The sequence below is a fragment of the Sinocyclocheilus grahami genome, unplaced genomic scaffold (assembly GCF_001515645.1).
Source record: "Sinocyclocheilus grahami isolate Dianchi unplaced genomic scaffold, SAMN03320097.WGS_v1.1 scaffold1329.1, whole genome shotgun sequence".
NCBI classification, from domain to species: Eukaryota; Metazoa; Chordata; class Actinopteri; order Cypriniformes; family Cyprinidae; genus Sinocyclocheilus; species Sinocyclocheilus grahami.
The window spans coordinates 120,632-143,979 of NW_015506508.1; the positions used below are offsets into that span (position 1 = coordinate 120,632).

The 23,348-nt window shown below is 36.6% G+C and overlaps 1 protein-coding gene across 4 annotated transcripts in view; it reads right to left on the reverse strand.

Annotated features, from left to right (window-relative positions):
- Window positions 1–8,217: 8,217 nt before the first annotated feature.
- The window catches only part of LOC107569282 (complement C3-like), a 90,417-nt gene continuing 75,286 nt past the window's right edge, over window positions 8,218–23,348 (reverse strand). For 3 of the 4 annotated variants that reach the window (XM_016255332.1, XM_016255333.1, XM_016255330.1), the window contains exons 35-40: window positions 14,664–14,769; window positions 12,103–12,192; window positions 11,776–11,856; window positions 11,607–11,690; window positions 8,880–9,015; window positions 8,218–8,569 (exon numbers count right to left, since the gene is read on the reverse strand). In XM_016255332.1, coding sequence (XP_016110818.1) covers window positions 8,428–8,569; window positions 8,880–9,015; window positions 11,607–11,690; window positions 11,776–11,856; window positions 12,103–12,192; window positions 14,664–14,769 — 639 coding nt within the window. In that variant the 3' untranslated portion in view covers window positions 8,218–8,427. Of the gene's footprint in view, window positions 8,570–8,879; window positions 9,016–11,606; window positions 11,691–11,775; window positions 11,857–12,102; window positions 12,193–14,663; window positions 14,770–18,083; window positions 18,190–23,348 lie in introns of all 4 variants that reach the window. The other variant, XM_016255334.1, reaches the window with a different exon arrangement.

Consider the following 23,348-nt stretch of genomic DNA (forward strand, 5'->3'; position numbering starts at 1 on the left):
GTAAGTAAAAACAAACTGCAATTATCTCCTGAGTTGGTAAATAATCAGTATTAAATATTGGTGGCAGTCACATTTACTGCTGCTCAGCAAAATTTTGCAGATGAAATTACCAGTGCCAGTGAAGGTTACTTTTTTAAAGTAATCCATTACAATATTTTGTTACTCCCTAAAAAAAGTAACTAATGTTGTTACTTGGTTAGGTTTTATGGAAAGTAATGTGTTACATTACTTTTGCATACATTTTTCTCATCTAGGCTGAGCTTGCTGGATTGTTTTTAATGTAAAACAGTTATATTTGTGGCGAGTGTAAAAGCCCGTTCACACCAAAAGTTCAATGAATAGCCTCAGGCTGAAGGAAATGTGAATTCATGTCTGTACAGTAGAGGCCGCGGTTCAGACAAACCTTGTAGCTGTGCTGCTATTCTGGACTGCATGAAGAATAGGACGCAGCAGAAAAAAGTTCAACACTTTTCAACAAGTAAAACAAAAAAGAAAAACAAATGTTGTGTTTATCAAAAGTAATTTTTAGGGATGCACAATATTATCGGAACGTTATCAAAATCGGCCGATAATGGTGTAAAATGCAAATATCGGCATCAGCCCGATATGAAAACTTGTGCCGATATGCCTTACTGATAAGATGAGTAACTCGCATGTGTTCAGGGTGTGATAGCGATAAGATCATGTCAGCAGTGTGGTCATTCTTGAACTTTTGCCTGAATGATGATTAGATTCACTGTTTTGAGCATTTAATCTGAGAATGCAAGTTCAGAATGAGCGTCATAGAGTCAGCAGTTACTAGCACCTGCAGCAGCCGCCTCCCCCGGGTCCTAATGCCTGTTCGGTAAGGCGTTTTATTTGCTTAGGGGGCGCTGTTGGCCTACTTGTTATAAAATGAAAGTAAAACACACAAATAACATTAAGATTGTGTTTCTGATTAAATAAAGCAGTTGATGTCATAATCACAAGTATGGTTTGATTTAAAGGTCAGAAGGTATAGCTTACATTAATAAAAATCACAAACAAGACACTTGTAAATTAAATCATTTGTATACACAGATGCATTCAATGTGTAATATTGATTTTAATAAGATTTTCAGAATTTGTACAACCATCTACAAATGTTAAATATTCAAATAGAATGTTAAGGATTGCTTTATAGTTGTTTTCTAGTTATTTTCAAAGCTTTCAATGTACTCTCATTATAAAAGAACGTCATTGTTTATTTAATTCTCTAAAGTATGTTTTTGTTAACTATCCAAAATGAAAAATTATTTATGATCTCTGTACAGGAGAGATTTGGTGTTGTTTCCAAACAAAAGGAAATATGTCGGTATCGGTTATCGGCCAAAATTAATTGAAAAATATCGGCAAAAATCTAATATTGTGCATCCTTAGTAATTATTGCTCATTAGTACGGTTGAATTGGATCATCGAAGGTCAGAAGCAAAGACATTGGTTAATAAAATGGGATTAAATACATTACAATACAATATAGGATATTTGTGTTAACATATTTAATTATTACAGGTTTGTGTCATATTCTGAGTTTGCATTTCACTGTTTTTATTCATTCTCAACATGAGGACAGGAGAGCTGTCGGTCAACACATTAGAAACTAGACTAACTGGCATTACTTATATGAAACTTTGAATTTTTTTTTTTACATTATTTTTGTAAATTAAAAAGTAATGCATTAAGTTAGTTACTTGGGGAAAAATTAATCAGATTACGTAACTCGCATTACTTGTAATGCTTTACCCCTAATGCTGGTCATTACAATAGCAATCCACATAATCGGGAGTTTCACATGAGTGTGAAAAGGTTCCCTGCACAGATTTCGCTTATTTTCAAGTAGGTCACATAAATTTGGCTGCTTAATTTGAAAGTTTCTTGTATGTGAGCTGTGCTTCATACATCGTTACACTATTGACAGTATGAACATTTTTGGGCTGGAAAAGGTTTTTCTTATTTTACTGAGAAAAAAAACAAGATTTGGTTTTTAAATATTCTTTTGACTGAACAATCACCTGGAAACCACCCAGAATAGCTATTTGTGGCAGAAATGACCAATTATATTTACATTTATGCACTTAGCTTTTATCCAGAGCGACTTACAATAAAGAAGCATAAGCTATTTGTTACAGAGCCAACAATGTTCACAGAATTCAATGGCAGGTTTATTAGAAAACTAGATTGGCAAACAAGCCGGAGTAGAGGAGAAATGCAGAAAAGAGAAAATGTGTGTCTTCAGTTGCTTCTTGAATGTTGTGATGGTCTCAGCAGTTCGGTTTGAGGTGGGCAGGTCGTTCCACCAGAGAGGAGCAGAGAGGGTGAAGGGTCTGGAAAGTGTCTTCATGCCTCGCTGTGAAAGAACGACAAAGCACTGCTGCACTTGGTTATTTACCCACTCAGGAGTTAAAACCCGCTTTCGCTGAGTTGCCCTTTAAGAATGCTCACCAAAACATCTCACACTGGCAGAAAAGCTGTGAGGCGTCCATAATTCAGTTCCGTTTCTACTGAACACTAACAAAGTAAGAAAAGGAAACTCATCGCTTGCTCGGCATCAAAACACCTGAGATTGATGTTTCATGTGGGGTGTTCGGTTGTTTCTTGACCAGATGCTTTAATAAAACGGTATCAAATTTAAACAGATCTTCAGTGGAAGCTTTTTTTTTTTTTGAAGCGTACAGTGTGAAGTGACAGTGTTTACTCGCTATATGTCCATCCACACACTTCACCGGAGTGCCATTCTTACAGACTATAGCCACAATTCATCAGGACGAGAATCAACCGCTCAACTGAGAGCTCAGGAATGTTCTTTATGGTTCCCATGTGAGGCTTCTGGGATTGTGGAGGATCTCTAACAGCGTTCAAGACCATTATTAAACATGACATGCTTAATCATTCTGTATTTGGGGGGAAATGGTGTATTTCAACACAAGACTGAAACAGTCTCTCTGTTCATGATGCATTATTTGCTGAAGCAAACCTCGAGGTACGAGAGGTTATGTTATGAATATAATATATGAATATATATTGTTAAAGCGTGTTGTTGAACACAGCATGCAGTGTATTCTCAACTTTAAGTGAATTATTGCTTTTAGAAGAAATACTACCTAATAAAAATAAATAAATGCAAAACCACATTTTAGTGTCAAGAGGCATCTTTCAGCATGAAGATGTAGTCCCTAATATAACAGAATGTTGCTATGCACCAAAAATAAGCAGAAATGCACACTAATTTTATTTTGTGTCATAGCTGTTTATATCTAGATTTAAATAATGGCTGGATCGCTGTACTGACCAATCAGAAGCCCAAACTTTTTCTTTTTTTTTCAGTTTTATAAAATTGGTTACAATGCTGCTAATTTCAATTCTCTATGCTTATATGGTTGACACTGACAAAATGAGGTTGATTTAGTGAAAACCTGACTGCTAAACCTCAAATCTATCTACCATCAAGCTTCAGTAACATATTAATAATGCATCATAAACACAGAGCTTCGTATGGACTCCTGGATGTCATGCGATTGTGATCTGCATCATTTGAATGTTTTTTGTGCTTTGTGGAAAGAATTTGTATGGAAGAGTTGAACATGTGTAAATCACTTTTGTTATTGCCTGCGAGAACAAGAAGTAAAGAGGGAGCAAAAAAGATGTTGAAACCAAAAGGAAGATTGTAAAAATAAAACTTCCAGAGTCTGGTTGTTTAGTCTGTTGTGGATGGCTTTCTGGGATTGTAATTGTGTGTCATTTGCAAAGGATTCTGATATATTCCCTCGTGCAGTCAGGCTGCGGCTGCAGACATGGCTCAGATCTTTCACTTCATTTACCGTGGCACTTGACATTAGCACACCTGATTTTAAATGGTCTTGTTACAATGGAAGCTGCAACACTGTGCCGTTTAACAGGGCATTCCTGTACAGTCAAGCAAACAGCTTCAAAACATTTAAAAATGTTCTTAACATGAAAATACAACCTTCAGACTTAGCAACACCTCTCTTTCACTGTCAGATACAGTAGTACATGAATTGTATATTGGTCTAGTACAATGATTTCTCTTGGGGATCTCCCAGCTAACAGGGAATGTTCTAACTACTTTTAGTAATGTTTTTATTATTATTATTATTTATAAATGTTAGACAAAACATTCTTAAAGTAATGTTAATGGAAAGTTCTAATATATTTGATAAATGTTGTCATAACGCTGAGGAAACATTCTTAGAACAATATTCTCTGACTGTCCTTATGTTATTTGTGCTAGAATGTTCTAAGCAGGGGCGTACATTTCGTCTAACAGTTGGGGGGGACAATAAGCATACAATTTCTCAAGAGCAATTTTTGAAGGGGACACAAATAATCCAGCTATAATTGTACTTGTAAGGAGATGTATACACAGAGGAAAGCGTTACTACTATAAGTGCAGCAGGGAGACCGTGCCAATATAGACAACTTCAAGCTATTGTGGTCGTACCGTGACAGCGCTCGTGTCCGTTGTAGACATTACTATCCGTCACAGTGTTGCCAAGTCCTCGGTTTTCCCTTGGAATTGGGCTACTTTATCACTGTTGCCACGGGTTGAAGAGACCCCAATTACGTGTATTTTAGCCCCCGGAACGTGATTTTTACTGGGGGACCACCTCGAAATGCGCATAGTTTAGGCTAGTTTTGAGTAGCAATTGGGCAGGTTTTGTTGTGAAAACCTGGCAACCCTTTCCGCCAAGCAGGTGACGTTATTATTGCTAAAATAGCGGACTCATCGAAAAATACATTGGCATCATCTGTATTAAAGAGAAAATAATCACTTCATCCGATGTTTAAGTGAATAAAATAGCCTTGACAGCCTTACTGGAGTTCCACAACTATTGACTCTCTCACCGGACTTGTTTGCTATGACAAGTTTTTGTAACCTTTTAAATAACGTTACAATCACGACAAGAAAACTGGACATGTCAACGCTTTAGAAACATTTCAAAACATGCTCCCACTATGTTTTTATTATTTGTTACCTGGGTTAAAATCGAAACGAGGCCGCTGAACGAGTGTGACACACGGCTGGAAAGCAGCGGAGCTTTTATTATGCCACAGTCGAGCGCTTCTGCTGCTTCCGGTCGTGCGTGTGTGGGGTAAAGCAGCGGAGCTTTTATTATGCCACAGTCGAGCGCTTCTTCAAAAGCTTTTTAAGTTAATTATTTATATAAAAAAAGTGTTCTGTGAGGGTTAGGTTACAGAATTTAGATGTATCTGTATAACACAGTAAAACCCTGTTGAATGTCCCCATTTAGTTATAAGCTAAGTAAATGTGTGTATGGGGAGCTATAGGGCTGTGAATGAATTCTAAAATATTAATAAGTGCATTTTCTCTGTCGATTGAATTATTTTCTCATTCCACCCTATAACTGCACTGCATTCATCTTAATAACTCAAACACACATACATTTTCATATAGCAGTATTTTCCCATGACTTTGGTTGTTTTGCTCTAAATCTAACTCTCATGCACACCTTTCGGCATTTTTGCATGACTTTAGTATTTTTATTAAGCCATTTTAACATTGTTAAATTGGAGATCTGTAGATAAGTTATGGAGGAGCATGTTTAGCAAATCACAATGCCATCCTCAGCACTGTACACTGTCTGGCCAAATCAAATCAGATCTGTTTATTCCAGTTGACAGAGCAATCTGAACACTTTTTTTTTTATCTGACAATTAAGTCGTCCAACTCTTAGAGATGTCCTCCTGATTTGTCTGGTGAAAAAAATCCCCAGTATTCTGAGATCACTCTGTTCTCTGCAGTTCATTCATAAAACAACACTAGAATTTCATGAATTTGCCAGTTTGAAATACTTCCAAAATTCAGGTTTAGTCTGATCTTTTCTCCATTTAAATTTAAGGGTCCAATGAAGTTCAGGGTCAGAGAAGAGAAACAGAATAAAACAACAAAAATTTTAAACGAATGCTCTCATACATCTCTATATATGGATAGATGGATGGATGGATGGATGGATGGATGGATGGATGGATGGATGGATGGATGGATAGATAGATAGATAGATAGATAGATAGATAGATAGATAGATAGATAGATAGATAGATAGATAGATAGATAGATAGATAGATAGATAGAAGACATATCATGACCATAGGCTATATCAATATTAAGTGTGTTTTTTTGGATTTATTTAAAGAGATGTCAACCAGATCAAAGACTAATGTTCTGCAAACATCAAACTATTTGCACCATCAACACAGAAAGTCAACTGGAAAGACATGGCAGGATGTCTCGAGGTTGGTGCTGATTTTCAATGCCAGCGCTGCAGGGGATTAAACATGAGAATAAAAAAAGTCTCCCATTGCTAAACAGATCCTTCATGTTGTGATTGTGTGAGTACAAAGCTTTATGTTGCTGTCTTGCTGCTTAGTTTGATCGAAAGATTGTTTGTCATGCTGCAGACAGCAAACAAATGTGCTTGAACTTTTAGGCAATATATTGCTTGTTTGATTGATTCCTGTCAATTTGAAGACATCAAATATAAAATATCAATAATTGATTCTGTTTTTGTCCCAAGTGTTTAATCTGTTGGAAGTAAAATGATTTCTGGAGATGAAGCAGCAGTCAGGAGTGGAGAGCATCACCCAACATAAAGCCAACAGCACTGCAATCTAACATTTTTAAAATAAACATTAAGATATCTTTGGTGTAAATTATGTAATGATTGTTAAACATCACAAAGACAATGTTATATATTATGCTATGGTTGAATGCATTATTTGTTATTCACAAATTCACTGAACTGATGAGTCGTTCAGCCAGCACTGCACCTGGTTAAAGCATTTACATGCACTTTAAAAGCCTGATTTCAGAGCAGCTAAATGGTGCTAGGAACTAGGTGCTGCGGATGCTGCAACACTCCACTGCCGATGGCAGTTTAACTGCACTGCAACTTAAGTTGACACACACTGAAATGAAGTTTTGTTTTTCTTTTTTTAATAATTTGTAAAGCTTATTTAATTTTTTTATACATTATCGAATGTGGTTTGTGACTGTAAAATAATAAATAGTTATATATTTCAAAGCAGATCTTGTGTGAGCGACGTCACTACACTAACATTAATCCTGATTTCAGAACCACATTTGGAGTATGAAAAGGTAAGTGGCCAGATTTTGTGCTGCCGCCATGCAGTGCAGTTTAACGCTTTGGATGCCCGCACTGATTTTGAATGATCAGCGCATGACCTTATCAACTGCTGAAATTAAATATACTTGATTCAAGCTTTGCTTTTGTCAGATAACACAACTGAGTTTTTCAACCACCAAATATTTATTTTAAGTTTCAGCCATTTAATTTCACAAAAAAAACAGGAAACTGGACAATGTTTTTTTTTTCGCTTTTTCTAGTGTAAAAACACCATGGGAAGCAGGTTGTGGAGATGATGAGATAGTAAATCTATTGGTAATATCTAGGGTGACCATACGTGCCATTTTCCCAGGACACGTCCTAGCCAGGATTTGTTTTGGCTTTGTTTTCCTGTTTTCATGCTTGCTGAAGGTAATGATCGAAAAGTAGTTTGACCAATAACATGCAAGCATTGTACATAATGGACCAATCATGGTGTGTGAGAGAGGGTGGGATCTACGGTCAAAGCGATGCAATTACATATTAGGTGTGTTCGACTTAAAAGCAGCACGGCTCAGATCGATCAGTGTTTGACATCAAAGTACCTCGAGAGTGTTTCGAAAGCATAACCGTCTGTATGGTACTTTGATGTCATGCACCGATCGGTCTGCACACTCAAACAAAGCCAAAACCTAGATATTTTAGGCAATATAGAAATCCTGGCCAGCACGTGTCCTGGGAAAATGGCACGTACGGTCGCCCTAGTAATATCGATTAAACCCACTGCCTATAACTAATGAAAGAATCACATTGCTGCATGATTTTGATACTTTTGTTTGGTTAAAAGGTGAAATATCATGAAAATCTGACTTTTTTTTAAAGTGCTATAATCAGTCCCTGGTGCATCTATCTACCAGCCCAGGAAACGTGATAAAGAACAACCCAGTACATTTTTTTGGTAAGCTTTTCTATGCAAGCATCTGAAAAAAAATCATTGCCCCTCAATCTGTCTGGTTTGTTTGTCAGACAAAATGGCGGATTCGGCATTATGATTGGTCAGCTCGCCTGTCAATCAAACTCCTGGAGAACACTTGATTCAGAAAACAAGATTTTAAAATAGGAATCCATTAACTACATGATTAAACACGTCATGATTAATCGTGCATGAACAAGTTCAAGTTTTGTTATGGAATTACACCAGCATATTTTGGTGAAAAGCATTATTATTATCAAGAACAATTTATTTATAGTATGCAAAAGATAATGTTACATTTCCTGTAGTAAAGAAATTGGTGTTGTACTATATTTATAAAGTGCATCCATATCTGAGAAGGCTATTCTTGAGCTCAGTGATGCCGATGTATCGCTCCCTGTGTTCTGGAGTTTGGCTTTCCTCTCTTGTAGGCCAGTATTCAACCCAGGTCTGCTCTCCAAAAACATACTGCAGACTAAAACAACAGAAAACACACTATGCAAAACATATGAATCCATTTTTGTATATATAATCATTAAAAACAAACATCACACTAACAGACAATGAGCTGACGTTTTACCCAAGATTGATTTGGTTTATGTCAGTCTAAGAAATGACTCATACAGCAATTCTATGTGAATGTCACACTATATGAGGAAAATTAGTGCTCTAGATAATATCACAAATTTTTTTATATGATGTTATGTTGCATCCTAAATTTACTGGGTTGTGGGTCCTTCTGTGCAAAAGAAGAATACTGTAGGTCAGGAAGTACTGACACCTACCTTCCCCCGAGTTCTGGCAGGTCAACAGATCTGCCCATGATGAGGTACGACTTGCCTTCTACCAATCCTAAATATTCTCTGCAACTGGGACGAGCCAGGAATAGTCTCACTTTCCCCTCAACTTCCTCATCAGTGCCTATAGGACAGAACAGGAGACAATTTTATCAAGATGTCCCAAATGTCAGCAATATTTCAAGAGAGCTATAAAAACACGCAATTAATTTTACTTAAGCCCAAAATAAACTTTGTTTTATTAATAGGAATGCTCCGATCAGGATTTTTGCAGCCGATACTGAGTACCGATTTCTTGTCATGGTGATCGGCCGATACCGATGCAGATTCTGATGCTTCAAGCTTTATATAGATGTTTCATCGGGCGCACGCGCCTGGCGCAAAGTTAACTTCCGGTCTGTGTTTGTTTATCAGTCTGGGTATGGCGCAGGCTACAAACGCTGTTAAAGTTAAGGTGATGAGTAGACTGAAGTTGGACTCAGGTGGTTGTGCTGTGGGATGTGTTTCCCATACATTTATTTATTTGTCAATATCAAAACTGACAGATTTTCCAAAAGGCTTCGTTAAATAAACATGAGCACGTACAAAAATCAAAACGAGGCGCAGGTGTTTTTATATCACTGTATTTCTGAAGGAAAACTATCTTCAGAAAATTGTCAATGTCATTTTAATTTCATCTTGCATGTTATATGCCTGATAAAGCAGCATTTGTGAGCTCAGCGCTGCTTTGTGTGCACAGCCGTTACTGGGGAAACTTCTGTTTCTCCCGCTTTAAAGCACCTCCTGCTGGCAGAGAATGAATTCTGAAGTAAGTCCGTCTGATTTACGCAGCAAACGGGTCGGGTAATAAAAAATGCATTCTGATTATTTGCGGGTGGATAAAATAAATCATAAATGCAAATATTAACTAAATTTTTTTCATGAGGCAGATGATTTCGCGTGTGTGTGTGTTCGTTCGCCTGATCGGGAAGTTGCAGTGACAGAAACTGACATTCCAGATAAAGTTTGAAAGGAGTAAAGCCTGTGTTAATGCTATTGAGTAGGCTAATATGGCCAAAGAAGACATTTTGTTTTATAAACCATTTAAAAGCAGCCCACGATCAGCGTGTTATGTTACCGTTATCCTTTACGGCGCCGACGAGGTTTTGTTCCGTTCTTCCGTCCATTTACACACCGGCAATGACATGACTGCGGCACCAAATCATTTATGTCCCCACGGATCCTGTACGTCGTCACGCGTTGACATCATCAAATTGCGATCGGTTCGTGACATCGGCCGAGTTAGCGAGTACCGATCAAGTCATAAAAGTATCGGCCGATACCGATCTCCGGCCGATCGATTGGAGCATCCCTAGTTTTTAAGCGTCCGCGAGGGTCAGCGTGACACAATTTTTGTAATGTGATACTTTGTACGTGCAGGTCACACATGCACATTGACTTGGTTTTGTACTAATCACCCAGATAGCACACTTACGTCTGCAAGATGTCTGTTAAAGATCGCTTGATCTGGAAAGCATCTGCTGTGTACAAACCTCTGATAGACGTCTATAAGATGTAAGTTTTACATACATCCTAAATCATAAAGACGTCTAATAAACGTCTATTTGACATCTGATAGGAAACGCGATACAGATGTATTACAGATGAGCAAATACTCTAAAAAATACACCTTGCAGCAGATGTAAATGCAGATGTCAAATAGACGTCTCCATGATGTAATTGAGCTATCAGGGCAGTTGTTCCACAAAGTGGCAGCACTGGCCGGGGCCTTTGTTACACATTAGAAAACGAAACTAAGAGACGAACATCAGCAACAAAATAGCGGAGACTGAAAGCAAGAACAGACACCCCCATTGAGAAGCGCTTGTGTGAGGGGGTTATGACACAACTTTAGTTTAAAAGAGTACAAAGACATTTGTATCGGTCATAACTTGTGTAGAAAATAGAGCTGATGCTGGGCTAAGATGAAGCTTTCTAGAGCGCATGTGTCAACCACCTGCATTCACGTACGCTATTAAAGGAACGATGTGTAAGATATTTAAAATAAAATATCCAAAAACAACTTGCATGGTGTTATATATTTCATGCAGTTGTGTACTTACGCTATCCCAAAAGTCCCCAAGGATTTATAAATTCCAATTTTAAATAATGGCTCCGCACTATTGGTTTCCGCTTTTAGAAACTATGGCAATTCATGTGAACAAAAATGCTGTTGTACAGTTAAACTAAATCCATTACGGCTGTCGCAAATAAAATGAAAATGAAATGAAAAGTGTTGAATGCAGCATTAGATTTATATCTGCTCAATGTTGCACCATGATTCTTTTTCCGCGCTTTTACAGCGCTGCATATTATAACCAATCACATACGATTCAGTTGAGCTTATGAATGCATTGGCCAATCAGAGGCGTTCAGATGAGTCATCGCTGAAACAACTGAATTCTGCTCTCACGTAAATTCTCTCATCATAAGCAAGAAAGTGCAGATGTAAGCACAGTTGAGGTCAAAAGTTTACATACACCTTACAGAATCTGCAAAATGTTAATTATTTTACCAAAATACGAGGGATCATACAAAATGCATGATATTTTTTATTTAGTACTGACCTGAATAAGATATTTCACATAAAAGACGTTTACATATATATTCCACAAAAGAAAATAATAAGTGCCCGCTGTATACTTAAGATGGACACATATTAATAATAAACTGTACCTTCTTTCAGCACCAGCTCCAACTTCATGTCATAGATGTCAGAGTCCTGTTTCAGATCCATTCCCACCACTGTGACTTTATAAACTGTCAAAGAGTTGTGTTATATTGGTGTTATATCAGAGCTGTGAGACTGGATCTCAATGGCTGAGGAAGGAGAACGTGTGTTTACCATAATCCATGCCAGCTTCACAGGCTTTATTCAAACGCCCCTCATCACTGACCCGATTCTTCTTCTGGTAACTGCAGTTCTCTGTGTTATGAGATGTTGATTTTTAAATATATATATATTTATACACACATTCATAACAAACCAACAAAACATTTTCCTCTATTCATAAAAAGAAAAACAAATAAAATAAAAATTATAGTAAATAAATAAAATTAATAAAATAAAGTAGAACACCATTTAAACTATTTAAATGAAGATTTGGCTCTTATGACAAGTTGCGAACGGCTTTGGATAAAAATGTCTGGCGAATGAGTGTAACTGTAATACCTTCAGCACACTGGCACAGGTCTCCTTTACACAGTTTGTAAAGTGCACCATTAGTCCTTTCAGGGTGGTAGAACTTTGTACAGCGTGCATCTGAAAAACACACATGCATTTAATTAAAGACGATTACAACACCCTTCTAGCACTGCGAAAACTTGCCAGAAAATCCTGAATGCAGCAGCATGTCATACACACCTTCAGCCTTAAACCAGAGCATTTGACCAACCAACGTTCTGCACTTTAAAAACAATGTGCTCCTGTGCTGTAGACATCTGCTATAGCAGAGCAACTTGTATTGATTTATTCCTTGCCTTCCTAAATTGTGTAAAATCGCTGTAATAAAATGGCCAAAGTTTGACAGTAACATGCTGTTTTCCATTAAAGCATTTTCCATTCTGGTTAATATTTGTCATTTTTCGAGAAAGCAGCCTGCTGCTATATATCGTGAATTAACAGCGTTCAGAGTCGACACTCAGAGGCTGTTTCAAATCACACCCTACACCCTCATTCACTATTCCCTACATGAGTTTACTAATACAGTCCACCTGACAGAGAGAACGAACACTGATGAGTGAATTCAGCCAGTGATGAACAGCTGCTGTTAACAAGCAGAATCACTGAAGAAAAGAGAAACACAAGAACTACAACGGACTTCAGCCACAGCCTGAGATGAAATCAACTGAGGACTTAAAAAACTCAACAAACAGCTTTACCAGCTTCATGCATTACTAACCAGACTGACTTTATTTCTGTCTGACATCTAAGTTCTTATTGAGAATGAACAGAGGTTTAGATAGTGATGTTTTATTTTTGTTTGACGTTACCACTATTATAGTTATTTGCTGTAACTGTGTCTTTAAAATGCATTCGTTATAACAAAACTTTTATGGTTGGTCAGGTGATGTCAACTGTTTCTAATAGTGCTAAACTGCTGGAGTATTGCTGGGCTTGAGTGAATTCAGCCAGTGATGAACAGCTGCTGTTAACAGCAGAATCACTGAAGAAAAGAGAAACACAAGAACTACAACGGACTTCAGCCACAGCCTGAGATGAAATCAACTGAGGACTTAAACAACTCAACAAACAGCTTTACCAGCTTCATGCATTACTAACCAGACTGACTTTATTTCTGTCAGACATCTAAGTTCTTATTGAGAATGAACAGAGGTTTAGATAGTGATGTTTTATTTTTGTTTGACGTTACCACTATTATAGTTATTTGCTGTAACTGTGTCTTTAAAATGCATTCGTTATAACAAAACTTTTATGGTTGGTCAGGTGATGTCAACTGTTTCTAATAGTGCTAAACTGCTGGAGTATTGCTGGGCTCATTCAGAAAATAATTCCATGAGTGTTTTAATATTTAGGATTTTCCAAGTGCTTTACAGCATGAGATTGACAAGTGTAGTGACATCCAATAGAAAAAGGATTTAAAAAATAAAAAAAAAATATGAAAAAAATGGTGACAAACAAAAGCTTCATGCTGCAATGCATGCTGGGTACCAGCACAACACAAAACTCACCCTTTACTCCCAGCATGCATTGCGGCATGAAGAAATTATGCAGCTGAATTGTCCACTTATTTTCTTGAATTCTTATGTGCTTTTATTTTTGTTTTTGTGTTGAGTTTTAGTTGCATGTTTTGTGATGTTCAGAGTTTATTATGTTCTATTGTGTTCTAAGAGCGCAACTAAAGCAAACACTGATCTCCATGATGGTGACATCCTTTTAACCAATAAAACATCAGCATCTGATCCTCTGTAATTCTCAGTGAAAGGGTATGTAAGCTATACATAAGTTTTGTTTGTTCTTTATGAAAAAAATGGGGTGTAACTATTGTCTTTATTTTTTCCTCTGATAGTCAAGATAGTTAGTTCTGTCAAAAATATTTTCATGAATCATATATTATTTTTTGTTCTCACTCTCTGTGCTATACGTGACAGAGTATAAAAGTTATAGGCCTACTAACATATGCGGACATAATTTTTATACCATATAAAAATAAAAAAGAAGAAAAACAATCCTGTCAGTCTGGGTTCCGTATAGCCGATAGATCCGATATCCCGGGTTATACCGGGGTTTTACAGTTAATCCCATGTCCAGCAAATAAATACACACACGGTGGGGTCAAGGCATTTTAACACAAAGATGACCATTTCTTTTTTTGTGGGTTAGGCCTATAAGCAAGTGAAATCCCTGGAGATAGACAGTCCAATTATAAATGGCTAAAGACATAAACCATCCATTCCGTTACGAGAGCACTCTTTCTCTCGCTCTTTCTCTCTCTAGCTATATTAGAATAATATAAAATCTAAATAAACAAAATGGATAGGCATTAATCTAATATCCCCAATTAAATTTAAATAAACATGACGGATAGAATCAAAAAGACATTTAGGCTAACTCTGATGCCTTCTACAGCTGCCAGTAGATTACCATTATTCCATTATTTTAATCTTTTACAGTGTACTTCAGTGTGTTATTTTCATTTGTAAATCACTTTGGCTAAATGATATATTTTAATATTTTAAGTGAGAAGATGGGCGGGTGTGTGTGCAGCTCACCTGGTGAGTAATATTCATATATCGTGACTGCAGCAGGTTGAAGCAGACCCACATTAAGCATCTGGTGCATTCTGAAGGAAATTACTTCTTTCTCTTTGTGAGAAACCTAATAATACAGAAACCAATGTAAAATTATGATTGCATGTCATTTGACACTTCCAATATTTGCACAATCCACAAATAATTATAATAAATCTAATAAAAATAGCTATATGTAGCAGAGTGAGCTATAGACCCAGTATGATTGGCTGGAATTACCCAAACAGGTGAACCTATCAGTGTTCATACTTTATCATGATTGGTCGGTTGGGTACGTTTCATGAGCCAATTAGTGCCTATGTTGTGCATATAAAAGGGGGAACTGTTTGAATGCTTGGGATGCATTGTCCTTGGTACTGCCCCTTTGTGGCCTGTGGTGTTTTGAATGAGTGCTAGCAGTTGGGTTATTCTCCTGTCTGTCGTGTGCTGGTTGTTGGCCACTTTTTAGGGTTGTCCCAGTTTTAATAATGCCTTTTTGCCTGTTAAATAGAGAGGCTTATTACCTTGTTTGTTTTTAGATATGGGCCTGCAAGTAGCTGCAATCCTGTGTGGTGAGTGACCATGTGTATTGAAGCATTGTGCTGTTTTCTTGGTAGGTATGGGTAGTTTAAAGTTTGTTTTTAACAAGTTTTTGTGTAACTTTTGTTCAATGTCCAGCAGGATTGATTGCACGTCCAGGGGTTTCTAATGATCTTAATTGAAGCTACACAGTTTGTAAAGTGCACCATTAGTCCTTTCAGGGTGGTAGAACTTTGTACAGCGTGCATCTGAAAAACACACATGCATTTAATTAAAGACGATTACAACACCCTTCTAGCACTGCGAAAACTTGCCAGAAAATCCTGAATGCAGCAGCATGTCATACACACCTTCAGCCTTAAACCAGAGCATTTGACCAACCAACGTTCTGCACTTTAAAAACAATGTGCTCCTGTGCTGTAGACATCTGCTATAGCAGAGCAACTTGTATTGATTTATTCCTTGCCTTCCTAAATTGTGTAAAATCGCTGTAATAAAATGGCCAAAGTTTGACAGTAACATGCTGTTTTCCATTAAAGCATTTTCCATTCTGGTTAATATTTGTCATTTTTCGAGAAAGCAGCCTGCTGCTATATATCGTGAATTAACAGCGTTCAGAGTCGACACTCAGAGGCTGTTTCAAATCACACCCTACACCCTCATTCACTATTCCCTACATGAGTTTACTAATACAGTCCACCTGACAGAGAGAACGAACACTGATGAGTGAATTCAGCCAGTGATGAACAGCTGCTGTTAACAAGCAGAATCACTGAAGAAAAGAGAAACACAAGAACTACAACGGACTTCAGCCACAGCCTGAGATGAAATCAACTGAGGACTTAAAAAACTCAACAAACAGCTTTACCAGCTTCATGCATTACTAACCAGACTGACTTTATTTCTGTCAGACATCTAAGTTCTTATTGAGAATGAACAGAGGTTTAGATAGTGATGTTTTATTTTTGTTTGACGTTACCACTATTATAGTTATTTGCTGTAACTGTGTCTTTAAAATGCATTCGTTATAACAAAACTTTTATGGTTGGTCAGGTGATGTCAACTGTTTCTAATAGTGCTAAACTGCTGGAGTATTGCTGGGCTCATTCAGAAAATAATTCCATGAGTGTTTTAATATTTAGGATTTTCCAAGTGCTTTACAGCATGAGATTGACAAGTGTAGTGACATCCAATTGAAAAAGGATTTAAAAACAATTTCACTTAAAAATAAAAAAAAATTATGAAAAAAATGGTGACAAACAAAAGCTTCTTGCTGCAATGCATGCTGGGTACCAGCACAACACAAAACTCACCCTTTACTCCCAGCATGCATTGCGGCATGAAGAAATTATGCAGCTGAATTGTCCACTTATTTTCTTGAATTCTTATGTGCTTTTATTTTTGTTTTTGTGTTGAGTTTTAGTTGCATGTTTTGTGATGTTCAGAGTTTATTATGTTCTATTGTGTTCTAAGAGCGCAACTAAAGCAAACACTGATCTCCATGATGGTGACATCCTTTTAACCAATAAAACATCAGCATCTGATCCTCTGTAATTCTCAGTAACAGCAGGTGTTCATCACTAATGCACAATCATCATTTAATTAGTCACTTAATTATCTCATTAACTTTAACTCTTTGAGGACTTGGGATATGACTGGAGACTGGTTTGTGATCTGAAAGGAATGACTTGGTTCCTCCTCTGCTGAAATCAGCTGCTGAGTTCATGGCTGGAATAAACATATGGCAGGACTTTTACTTTCTGACCCCTGGACTGTCCACCTCTGATAATAACGGTAACATACTGTAAAAATGAAGAGCTGTAGCACGATGATGTAGCTGGATCAGATCCAATACGTATTGGATGTTTGACGAGCATGCGCAGGTATTGGATTTTAATGCGCATGCACAAAGTGGGGCTGTCATTAAAGCTAGTATTTAATGTAAATTAAACTGTAATTACGAGATATAGGTGTGTTTCATAGGCTTACATAAATTATATTATACTGTGATTTTAAACTAGTAGTGTATTCAAACTTTATTTAAGCAATGATGGCTTAGTTTTGAATGAAAGGGTATGTAAGCTATACATAAGTTTTGTTTGTTCTTTATGAAAAAAATGGGGTGTAACTATTGTCTTTATTTTTTCCTCTGATAGTCAAGATAGTTAGATAGTTGTCAAAAATATTTTCATGAATCATATATTATTTTTCGTTCTCACTCTCTGTGCTATACGTGACAGAGTATAAAAGTTATAGGCCTACTAACATATGCGGACATAATTTTTATACCATATAAAAATAAAAAAGAAGAAAAACAATCCTGTCAGTCTGGGTTCCGTATAGCCGATAGATCCGATATCCCGGGTTATACCGGGGTTTTACAGTTAATCCCATGTCCAGCAAATAAATACACACACGGTCGGGGTCAAGGCATTTTAACACAAAGATGACCATTTCTTTTTTTGTGGGTTAGGCCTATAAGCAAGTGAAATCCCTGGAGATAGACAGTCCAATTATAAATGGCTAAAGACATAAACCATCCATTCCGTTACGAGAGCACTCTTTCTCTCGCTCTTTCTCTCTCTAGCTATATTAGAATAATATAAAATCTAAATAAACAAAATGGATAGGCATTAATCTAATATCCCCAATTAAATTTAAATAAACATGACGGATAGAATCAAAAAGACATTTAGGCTAACTCTGATGCCTTCTACAGCTGCCAGTAGATTACCATTATTTTAAAGTGCAAATCTTTTACAGTGTACTTCAGTGTGTTATTTTCATTTGTAAATCACTTTGGCTAAATGATATATTTTAAGTGTACATGTAAGAAGATGGGCGTGTGTGTGTGCAGCTCACCTGGTGAGTAATATTCATATATCGTGACTGCAGCAGGTTGAAGCAGACCCACATTAAGCATCTGGTGCATTCTGAAGGCAATTCTTTCTGGCTCTTTATGAGAAACCTAATAATACAGAAACCAATGCAAAATTATGATTACATGCCTTGATTTACTCTGGAAACTGCCAATGTTAAGATTTGCACAAGCCACTAATACTACTACTACTACTACTTCTAATAATAATAATAATAATAATAATAATAATAATAATAATAATAATACATCTTTAAAAATAATCTATAGTTGCATTTACACTGACAATACAGTTTTGTGTGTTGCATAGCTGACAGAAAACAAAATGTAAATTTGTTACAGCCATAGGCTATATATGTACTTTCTCTTGTGCTTAAATTATTATGTGAAATATGACTATATTATGTTGGCCACATTACTTAAAAGGGGTCATGAACTGAGAAACCAAAATTCCCTTGATCATTTGACATATTTCAGAACATTGTACAATAAAAATATAATGTAAGTTTCAGAACTCAAAACTTCCTCTTTAGTTTTAAAACAGCTTATATTGAAGGCAGTCAGCAAAAATGACAGCTTGTGGAATGTGCCGCTCTATGACGTAATAGTGTGGCTAAACTCCGCCTCCACAGAAGAAGATCAACACCTGCTTCTACATCACTGCCTGTTTAGCCCCGCCCACCTATTCATGCATGTAGTGTAAATGACCAATGTACAATGTACATCCTACTACTTGTTTCACTTCTGTTTCAGTTTTTTATAACCATTTCTTACTATGTGTCAGAAAGTTGCTGTTATTTTAGCATGTGTGTTTGGCTCAGTGTTATTTTTTTAGGACTACTGATAAACTAATGTAATTTGATTTGTATTAGTTATCTGTTTTAGTTTTAGTTACAGTTGCAGTAATGTTGTCATTTTATTAGTTTTTTTTATTATGTCTATATAGGTTTTTTTATTAAGTTTTAGTTTTATTTAATTTGAGTTATTTCAGTACTTCAACATACAAAATGGAAATTAAATAATATATATATATATTTAATGTATTTATATATATGTACATGTATATGTGTGTGGCTGTACATACACACATGTAGTTGTTTTTTGGTGTTTGGCTTAGTGTTATGTTAGAATCATTATTATACTTTACTTTGTTTTCATTTAAATGTTTAGTTTTGAAATGTTGTTGTATGCATTTGTCATTTTTATTGAATTTATTTCATTTTCTTAAATGTGTGTGTGTGTACAGTATATAGTATTTATAGAGTTTTAGCTTTTAGTTTTAATTACTTTTTCTTATTTGTAAGTCGCTTTGGATAAAAGCGTCTGCTAAATGACTAAAAGTAAAAAGTAAAGTAAAGTAAAATGACGTGAGAGGCAAATGCAGGTCTACACAGAAACCAAATAAAAAAGATGCTCCGAAGACAACAAGATGCTGTTCAGTGCCAAGTTGTGGACAAACACAGTCTTTGCATAACCTTCCATCGGATCCCAACATTAGGAAAGAGTGGATTAGCTTTATTTTTAATGAGGATCCAGACTGCGTCATTTTAACGTGGATTTGTTTACAAACAAGGCACAATTCAACGCAATCCAATCGTTTGATATGTACGGAGTACTTATACGTCCATCTGTGAAGGATGTAGGCTGTCAAACACATAGATGTACATATATATGTACATATATGCTCCTTCATTGGTAATACATATAATGGAAAAAAAGATGGCGGCGCACGCTGGCGGCAGGGCAGGAGCTGCAGGTGTAAACGCTGCCAAATTTAATTTTAAATTAAAAACGAATAACTTTGACTTCAAAACTAGAGCCAATCAAAGCCAAAATACTGCCGACAGGACACAGAAAATTATTGTTATTGGCTATACTGCTATTCTTTTGTTTCCATCATTACGTTGTTGTTGGGAAACAAACACACATCAACGGTGGACAGACACGCAAGTTGTTGTTACTACCTCTGATTTATGCAGCCAATTCACTTCTTTCTCCGTGATATTAAATGACAGAAAAGTGACTTTTCCAACAAAGCACTTGCGATCTATTGAGAGAAGGAAACCATCTCAATTGTTCCGGAGGACTATCAGTTATTTAGCCATTACTCTTCTTCTGGCGAGCGACGTTCATCAAAATCCAGGACCTGGACCTAAAGATGATGCACGGCCTTTTGGAGTTAACAGACTACAAGGTACTTTTAAACTGTGTGCACACAACGGGACAAAGGATTTTCATCCGTTTAAAACGGCAAATCATGAGAAACTGTTATGGGACTCGCGTTCAAAGCCCAAAGGATTACTTATGGGACATTTAAACATCAGAAGCGTTGCCTCAAAAACTGAACAACTGGAACAGTTACTTACAAATTCGAACTTCGATTTGCTTTGCTTGTCAGAAACGTGGCTGACAGAAACATCACCAAACACTGCATATCTGGTCTCGGGATATAATGTCTTCAGAAAGGATCGAAAATTTGGAAAAGGTGGTGGACTGCTTATGTACGTGAAGGACTGCATTAAACGTAAGGAAACTGAATTCAGTACTTCAGTGGATATAGAATATATTGCTGTAACAATTGTTTTATCTCCATGTATGACATTTACTGTAGTGGGCATATATAGACCTCCTTCATCAAGTAGTATTTTCTATGATCATCTGAGAAATCTCTTGAAGGGGTTTGATCGAAATAAAGAGTTAATTTTGGTTGGAGATTTTAATATAAATTGGAATGAGAAGTCAAATAGGAAAAAGCTTCAGGGGATAGTAAGTCATTTTGACCTCATACAGTTAATCCAGGGCCCTACTAGAATCACCTCATCATCTGAAACTCAAATTTGAGATTTGTAAGTTTGAAGATCTTTTTTATGCTCAAACATACACACTACACACTGACTAAAATTCAAAAAGTGAAAAAGCATAATAGGACCCCTTTAAAAACATGAGATACAGTGGGATGGGGAAAAACCGCCATGAAGTCTTGAGACATGTTTTTTAAAAGTTGAACTTACATTAATTTTACATGGCTTTCTAAACATGCCGCTCTCTTGTGCCAGACACGAGTGCAATGCTGATAGATGCCCCACTAGAAAATGTGATAAATATGCGTTCTGTGTGAACGGCTTGGTTTCAGTTTCGCCGTAAACAACATATTCGCCACACTGATGCTCTCGTTTTCAGCAATATATTGAATGAACAACGTAGCAGCGCCACATCTAGTGGGTTCAACTGGATAGGCTAACAAAAGCAATGACACTTACATTGTCGTCGCATTTCATGCGCCACTGATAAGGCTGCCTGACGGCTGACGCAGACCTAAAATTCGAATGCAACGTTTTTGCATTTGAATGTGGATTTATTTATTTTTTTTAATTCGACGAATATTCGAAATTCGAATTTTTTTTTTTGACAGCCCTAGCACACACCAATGTGATTCACACATGAGTGAGATTCATTTGAGAAAGAAAAAAAAGTATGATAGTTGCTTGCAATACTGTGAATATGTGAATGGAAAGGCTACCATTTACCATCTTTAAAACCCAAAGAGAAAAATTCAGTTAGAGGATGTGGTATCAGAGTCTGACTTAAATGATAACATGACATTGATTTAACAGATTTAAACTGATTTTGTTTGTAATCTGAATGGTGTTTCTCTCCACACAGGCGGAGCTTGAGGCAAAGAAAGCCAAGATGAAGGGAACTCTCATTGACAACCAGTTCAAATGAAGATTGTGTGTAAATAAGAGAGACAGAGCAAATGAATGAGTTGTCTCATGTAGCTGCTGGAGAGGGTGTATATTTGTGCAGTTGTGTGTGTATGAAAGGAGGAGGAGGGTATTGTTTTTATTTCAATTTTTGTCTTTTTTTAAGTTACAGATTTATTTAAATGTTTGAATGGTAAAAATCAATTTCATGCTATTTTTCATTCAATAAAAACAACTGAATTTCATTATGTCAGCTGTCAAAATCATTTTTGTCTTTTGTTAGATATAGACATGTGCAGAGTTTGTAGGACTTGAGTTTCTCTGACATATAATTTCAGGGCTACTGTGTTTGTGTAATGTTTACAATAGCGTTTTTTGTTTTCCTGTCCTTCAACACAGCATGTGTTCATGGTCATATTCACACATGTTCAGTTCAGTTGTTCTGTTCAGTTTTGTGAGCAAGATCGATCAAGCAAATCTCTGGAAATGCCATGTGGACAGAACCTCTTAGAGAGCCTCTGAAGAGTGATGATCTGCACCTGCAGGTAGAAAGCTGTGTATTTGTACGGCTGGGCCAGTGTTCCTCAGTCCAATGCGGTCCGTGATTAATGATCAGATTCTGGATCAGTGAACAGTAGATGAGTATTACTTCACACCTGCACAGACCCCAGTGTGGGTGCAGTTAATTGCCCCTCATGCTGGACAGGCATCATACCAGACCGTCTGTAATGAACCAACCAGCTGCTGCTAACATACGACCAGATTATGATCCTAAATCGGGCAAACACAAACAGTTTGGAGACCGGAAGGGTGGATTATCATCTATGTTGGGTTGCACACTACATATGAAGTCTTTGTCTTTTCATATAATCAGTGTAGCAGTAATATAAGAACATCAGTAGTAATTATGTTTAATGTGTTGTAAATAGGACAAAGAACAGATGCAGGTTTGTTTTAAACATCTTCATTAGATGCTTATTAAAACAAAAATTCTGTCCTGTAATTAGAGATGCTATTTTTGGAGTAAAAAGGTCAATGTGTTGGAGTTGTTTGGTGGTATAATGAGAAACATTAGGCGTGCAGTCCTGCTGTGAATGCCTCAGTGAAGAATAAGTTGTTCATTTTAATTAAGAAAATGTTACAATTTTGATAAATATTTGGTAATAGAAAACAATCAGCTCTATTTGATTTGCAAACAGGTTGTGATGTGATATTTAGTTTAGTAGATCTTCAGTAATTACTTTAAACCCTTTGCCTTAACATGTCATTAAGTCTGAATTTGGTTCACAAACGTCTTAGTATGACAGAGTGTGTGTACTCTTTCTATGCTAGAAAACAATACACTGGCCTACATTAACATTTTTCCAAGCATTAACACAGTGGGAGATGCGACATGAATATAACAGGCTTATCTCTCTGTAGGAGGGTCCTACAGGCATGTGTGTGGCTAAAGGTTAATGTGTGATCATTTTAATCAGTTTCAAGGGTGTCTTGCAAAGATCCTGCAACAAATTACAAACTGCAAGGAAGACAATGCACCAAGTA